This window comes from Sitodiplosis mosellana, unplaced genomic scaffold, assembly GCF_009176505.1.
Source record: "Sitodiplosis mosellana isolate CC-2019 unplaced genomic scaffold, AAFC_SMos_1.0 Smas_scaffold_4, whole genome shotgun sequence".
Taxonomy (NCBI): domain Eukaryota; kingdom Metazoa; phylum Arthropoda; class Insecta; order Diptera; family Cecidomyiidae; genus Sitodiplosis; species Sitodiplosis mosellana.
In genome coordinates, this window is record NW_022595247.1 from 287,244 (window position 1) to 294,207 (window position 6,964).

Consider the following 6,964-nt stretch of genomic DNA (forward strand, 5'->3'; position numbering starts at 1 on the left):
CATAGCAAATACATGCTCACGTATATTCATATATTTTCATTAGATTTGGCTGTGTGTATTGTTGGAAGTTAACGTAAACAGAATAATGCATTTTCCATTTAATGAAATAAGTTGTTGTTGCTGCATATATGTATTCGACACATAGAAGTGCATGCAATGAATAAATATCAATTTTGGAGAAAAAATCAGAGCTACATTTTCGGATAACCGACTTCCGTTGCTAACCGCTAACTTCACGAACTCGCACGAAAAACTTTTAGACGAACAGGTAGCGAATGAATGGATGCGTTTTCTATATAAGACAATCCCATTGGACTGTTTGACAGAATAAATACCATTGAAAGGTCTGAATCGGCATATCCCATTTGAAGGGCAGTGGCATCTAAATCGGCCAAACTAGCATATCCGAAATTTTTATTAATGTTCATAGACTTTCCACATCGACGCTATCTGTTTGGCTTGTGTAAAATTTGTTTTTATAAGTTTCACTTTCGTAGAATTTGATTTTCCATTCGCCTTTGAAATGAACAGCGTTCACCAAAACGACACGAGTTTCAGCAGTCAGTATTTCCGGTGTGATTAGATCTTCGATTCTTCTATTTGTTTTCTCTTCGACAAAGTGGTTGATTGTCTCAGCGGTTTCAAAATTTTCCTCAAAATCCATCAGCTCAACGCCTGATCGAAACTTTTCAACGGCCACTTCTCGGAAATCCTTATTTATTTCTTGCCCTTGTTGCACATAAATTTGAGTGACAATCGATAGACTAGCATTTCCAGCACCCGTTTTGAGCAGGCCATAGTGTTCTTGAAATTCGTTAGAAATCGCTGATTTGTCGACATTCAAATGAAGTCCGCATTTTATTTCTTTCAATGTGGTCCCATCAGTTGCTTGCGACAAAAGAGCCAACGCGTTTGTCACGGAGAATGGAGAGATGATAATATTTCCACTGGTCGATTTATCACATTGCTACGATGAAATAGAAACTCATTTCTAAATGATTAACTTGGAATTATTTTCGATTTTCCAAAATATACCTGATACAAGTTCAATGTAAAAGTGGAAATTCCCCTAGAGAATTCGTTTGCATCTGTGGCCACTGCGAAAATAATCGCAAGCGCAATAATCAACCGTAACACTTGAAATGAGAAAAAAAAGGAAATGAAAAGCTTCGATAAGCTGGTTTAGTAATAAATAAAATGAATACTGTTTTGAAATGATCTCAATAGCAGGTGATGTGAATCCATGTGATTAGTTCAAGTTTACAATCACAATTGACTTATCCGCCCATGTTTCGTGCCTTTTTTATCTCACGCGAACCGCATGCCTGTTTAGTGATCACCCTTTCTCGTTACATCAGATGTAACGTATAGGGACCAGATGGATGCGAATACACGGATAGAGAAGGAGAGAGAGAGAGAGAGAGAGAGAGAGAGAGAGAGAGAGAGAGAGAATCACAACGTCGATAGTTGCAACTGCTTCGTGAAAGTTCGTCTTCAAGGTGATTTTATTGATTATTCGATGTGGTTTGTTTTTCGCAAATTCTATTTTGTGTTGCTCAAAATTGCAAGCGAAAACAATGTTTCGATACATCGTGTGGTGTTGCATTTTCAAACAAAATTCCTATTTGGTATTTTGGTACAACAATAAAAGTTGAAATTCTGTTTATTTTTCAATGTCTTTGATTTATTTGATTCTGATTTGGTTGGAATTTTGATTGCGTCACAACGAGAAAATCGACGAAACCAAAATTGAAGAACATTACCACCACATAGTTGATCATCATTTGCCAATTGCAAATACTTTCATTGTGTTCCCTTTTTGTTGCGTACACTCTTCCCAATCGAGTTTCATTATTAACAATTTCATAAATTCCATGCATTTCAATGCGTTTCACGAGCGCAAATCAAATGGACATTATGGGAAACAGCATCGAAATTGAACAGCGGGTCCTTTTGAAGTGCGCTGAACCACATTAAAGTTCGAAGGGTTGGTTTTTATGGTCAATGGCCAACTACATGTGCCCGACTGTGTGCTACTGTGGTTTTATGGGCTCCACCACTGCTCAATTAAGTTGGACTTGCAACGAATCACTACATGCACGAACAAAATCAAATCAGAGAGATGTAAACGGTTTGCGTCCGTTTCAAACCGTCCGAAGTGAATTCGCGTCGAAATAAGCGATGATAAACGTGACAACTCAACAGTATCGCTCAATCTCGTTTACAATACTCAACCATAAAATGGAAAAGTCATGAAATTTAGTGTATCACGTACAAAAGCATTTAATTTATTGCAAAGTTTTAAATAAATAAAGATCAATTTCCATTTGCGCAACATACACACATTTGATTCATTTTGAGTGCAGTGGCGGTGAGGGAGAGAGAGAGAGAGGAATATAAGCGGTGACCACAGTAAAATGGATCGTCGACCATTTAGCGCTTGAAATGAACCTAATCGATTGTCCATAAAATTCATGGTGAATAATGCGACGCATTCACAGAGGAAAACTTTATGGGTTTTCTGTGCTTATGCTCAGCTTTTATTGCTGCTTGAAGTCGATGTGCGATTGGTTTCGACCGAAATTATAGCCACAAAAAAAGAGCACCGATGACAATAGCAACATGGAAACTTAAACACATAAATTACCATCAAAGAGCATATACCAGTGTGTTATAGCTCTGGAGGAAAAGAGAAAAAGAGGAGGAAAAAATATGATGGCAGCTCTCCGCTCGAAGTGCGTTCACCCAAATTGCAAACATCTGATTTTTGTTTCGAACGAAATGAAAATCGCATTTTTATTATAAATGGTCGTTTTGCATTTTTTTTTTGTTAAGCCAATTCATGTGTTCGCTATTTTGATACATTATGTGGTGGCTTTCAGACCATTTCGTACATAATTGGCGCCCACTTCATCGTTTTTCATACAATTTTCGCCACAAAATTTCTCTTACACCCTATTTCATAAACAAATCCATTTTGAGCACTCTCCACATAACATTTTCACTCTTTTCATGGTAAGAGTCCCTCAAAACACTTCATTTCATTAAAAACGTTTCAAACATTGCCAGCAAATAAACCATAAATAAAACGCAGCATTAGCCAACTTCCATACATAATTGCGAAATATTGGTATTTTTAATTAAACTTTGCAAACTAATAATGATGCTAAAATCTATCATTCAGTGGAATGCTTTGACTGTTTGCCAAAATGAAATCATGGTTTCTATCATTGCATGTTTGAGTGTTTATGCAATATATTATGTAATTTTTGTGGGGGAAAAACATTCCTAAGAATAAATTTTCGTGCTCTTTTGACATTTTTCTTCACTTTTTGAACAAGTAATAAGGTTGGGTCTTATTTCCGAAGTTCATAGAAATTCACTTGAAACTTTTAAACTTTTCATCAAAACGATTATATGATTAGATGTTAATACTAGAGTGTTTATCTCTTAAGCAATGTTCCTAACTCCTTGTTGAAACAAACAGAATTTTTATGGCATTTATCGCTGCTCGCAATACATCAACTTCACAAACCACATCAATACATATATTTTTGACATGTTGATTATGTTTCTTACCGCGAAATTCTTATGACATGCCATTCCATCTCATGCTTTAATTTTCTTGAAGTTGAGGAAGTACGATTTTGCATCTTCCGTAATAAAAAAAAGTTGTATCAGCTAAAATTTGCGATTCACTTTAATAGAGTGGTGATAGCCTCTGATAGTGCTTCATCGGCTCGTTTTATCATTAAATTTTTTTTCTCATCTTGATTTCGTGACAATTTATTCCGACCTTCTGAATGTCCATGAAATGATGCGTGCAATTGATTCACTGGCACAACGTCTGAATTATGAATCGATTTGAAAGCGAAAAATAAATCGATGGCAAAAACATCCAAGAATTATAGGTTTGATAGCGCAAAATGTCGAGTGGGCGTTGTTGTATCTGCACAAAGGAAGTGGACGGAAAAGTGACTAACAATAGCTGTTAAAAAAAATTTATTGGATCGAAAAAGCGATATTTATTTCTGGTACGAACATTTTAATCTACAGAATAATACGTGATTCATCATTCTGAGCATCTCTTTTGTTAGCCGTTGCGCGTTGCTGTTTTTTCTCGTTTTCTGTTCGTGTGTATCAAAAAGCTCGTACATAAAATCAAGTGGAATGAATGTATTGTTGTCATCCAATGTCGATTATTTTTTCCCCTCTGCAACAATAATTTCAGGGCAAATGGAAAAAAGTGTGCATTTTCACTTCATAGCAAAAGCAATAAGATTTTTTTTGTGTCATACCGAAGCCACATGACATTCTTCTGGTTGCCAAGTGATTAATTAAAAATTTAATCCAAATGGAGAAAAAATTGAATCACTTTTCCGCATTTCATACAATTGAATTATTATATCGACATTTTTTTTGATTACATTTGATAAATAAAATTTATATTGATAAATGTGTCAGTTACAACGAATGTATTCAGGCGGTGGCATGCGGACCGATTGAGTCGTTGATAAAGTTTTTTGCCCTCGCTGGGCACTGTATTGATCGAAAACATGCAATCGATTCGGTGTATAAATGTGCGAAGCGTACTCGAAACACGTATTCAGTTGATCAAATCAATCCAACAGAATGGCGTTCAACATCAAAAACTTTCTTTTTCTCCTCGTGATTTTCAACGTTCACTTAATTCAATTGAATTTGGCAGACGATGATGTAATACCATTCATTACACTTGACTGAAACTTTCCAACATTTTCCGTTTTTTTGTTGTTAATCTATTTTTGTGCTTTATTTTTAAGTACACTATCCTCTATGACCGTGTGGAATTGTTCAACGGCACCGGCGAACATTTCGAATACAAAATTCACAATGTAAAAAAGGACGATGCGAAGAACATTTTCACCGTTGATGCTATGCTCGGGATTAAGCAAGACATCAGCAACGATTGGAAGGTATGAAATAATTTGTTTAAATAAAAATGCATTTTCAACTGACTTGCATTATGTTCCACACTTCTACTCCCATCAGGTATCCATCGAAATCTTTAAACTTGATGAAAGTACCAACGAATATCAATCGCTGTTCGCCCTGCCAAAGTTTGGCACATGTGCTTTTATGAAGACCATTTACAAAAAGTACTTTTATGACGAAATTTCCAAATATTCAAATTTACCGAGCTACGATGTATGCCCAGTTCCACAGGGTAAATACGAAATCAAAGGCTATCCAATCGACATGAACAAATTCGAACATCTGAAGTCATTCGCCCAACCTGGATCCTATCGCCTGGACTGGTTCATGATCAAAGACGATGTTGCTGTGTACGGAGTTAGTATCTACGGGCAAATTGCCGAAAAGGAGTAGACTGTCTGCTTTGCCTTTCAATTGCACTATTTGAGACTGTCGGTCAACTAAGACACTAGTACTTTACACTTAATGGACTGGCATTTGAGGAAAAACTTTTGCATTTTAATCCACAATCCCATTCTCAAAATGTTGTTCAGAAAAACCAACATTAAATATACTTTGAAATACATTTGTCTGTGGTTAAAAGTAGAAGGTTTACTTGCCCTTTGGCATCTTTGATCTGTCTTCATATCTCCAACTCTTGAAACATTTCGAAATTCGAACATTTCGCAAAGAGAACATTTCGAAATCCGTTGTGGTTTTTCCGGGTGATAGCTTCAGCTGTCGTCTATCAATCATGCATACTATAACTTATGTATACTAACATTCTGTTACTATGAACTGCAGGTTGGAGAGAGAGTCAAGTAACACAACCGATATGTTTAAAGGTTCGAATGAATGTGTTTATTCAAATGAAGTGCGTTCGGCGCTTGCGTGCATGCGCTAGTCGTTTGCGTCGCTAACACCTCCTTTCTTTAAGAAGATGTAAATAAATTCACTTAAACATTTGTGTAATTCTTTTCTTACTTCTATGTTCACAATGTTTGGTTTGTTTGTAAAATTGATGTTAAATACAAATAAACTGTTGGATTACCTCTCTTCTTTTAAGAATTTATTTTCATCTTAACATTGAATAACGCGTCGCTAAATTGGTTTATGAATTTTTTTGAATGGTTAGCTACTTCCTTTGAAAAAACTCTAGAAGCAATTCAAGTAGATCTTGTTTTATTTCATTCTTCGAACTTAATGGTTCGATTTTTGTGAATAGTCACTTCTTTACCATTGATTTCTACCGTGACATTACATTCTTCTACTTTCTTAACATTGAACGGACGCCTGTAAATATTGCTTAATTTATTGTATGGTTCATTTCGAATCAAAATTTTTTCATTTTCTTTTATTACTTTTCCGCAAACTTTGTTTGTTAGGTAAAGTATTGGTTTTACTAGCCAAAATTTCATGACATCTCCTCTTTCGGACCACTATAACGTCACGCCAAACTTCAAAAAGCACATATCTGTACACTAGGCAATGTAGATGGGATGAAATCCTATCGATCAAGACCTATCTACCCCCAAAAACATGTTGTTTACTATGAAATATGTGCAAAATAGCGATGTGCGTATGGCGTCGTTCGCGTCCGAGCTTTTTGTTCGCCCATTATCTCAAAAAGTTGACAAGATAATTGAGATCTGTAAGAGCCAATAGTTTTGGCATGTCGAGACAAAGCTTCGGATTGATTTTCAGCCCATTCTGATTTACCAATTTCGTACCATAAGCCTCCGATGGGAAAAATCAAATGAAAAATCACAAACTAAAATCTAGATTGGATAAGAAATTTCATAACAATGGTCCGAGAATTCGAGATTTGAAAAATGTCAGAAAATTTACGCCGTAGAACGTAACAGATGCTTTAGATTATTTTTAAATGCGACTAGAGATTTAGAATTTCCAATTTCGACCGGTATACTATTCCATGATCTGTGGTCAACTTTGAATCGACTTTGAAACGGAATGTGTTTTGTGCATGCAGCGAGGATGTGACATTTTTTAA

The 6,964-nt window shown here is 35.8% G+C and overlaps 1 protein-coding gene and 1 pseudogene across 1 annotated transcript; one reads left to right on the forward strand and one right to left on the reverse strand.

Moving 5' to 3' along the window:
• Positions 1–233: 233 nt before the first annotated feature.
• On the reverse strand, positions 234–1,852 carry LOC129566621 (alaserpin-like; annotated as a pseudogene).
• Positions 1,853–4,562: 2,710 nt separating this feature from the next.
• On the forward strand, positions 4,563–5,537 carry LOC129566679 (uncharacterized). The gene is made up of 3 exons (XM_055442826.1): positions 4,563–4,716; positions 4,803–4,955; positions 5,032–5,537. Exons 1-3 carry the CDS (start codon positions 4,633–4,635, stop codon positions 5,365–5,367), a joined length of 573 nt encoding a protein of 190 aa, XP_055298801.1. The 5' UTR covers positions 4,563–4,632; the 3' UTR covers positions 5,368–5,537.
• Positions 5,538–6,964: the final 1,427 nt, after the last annotated feature.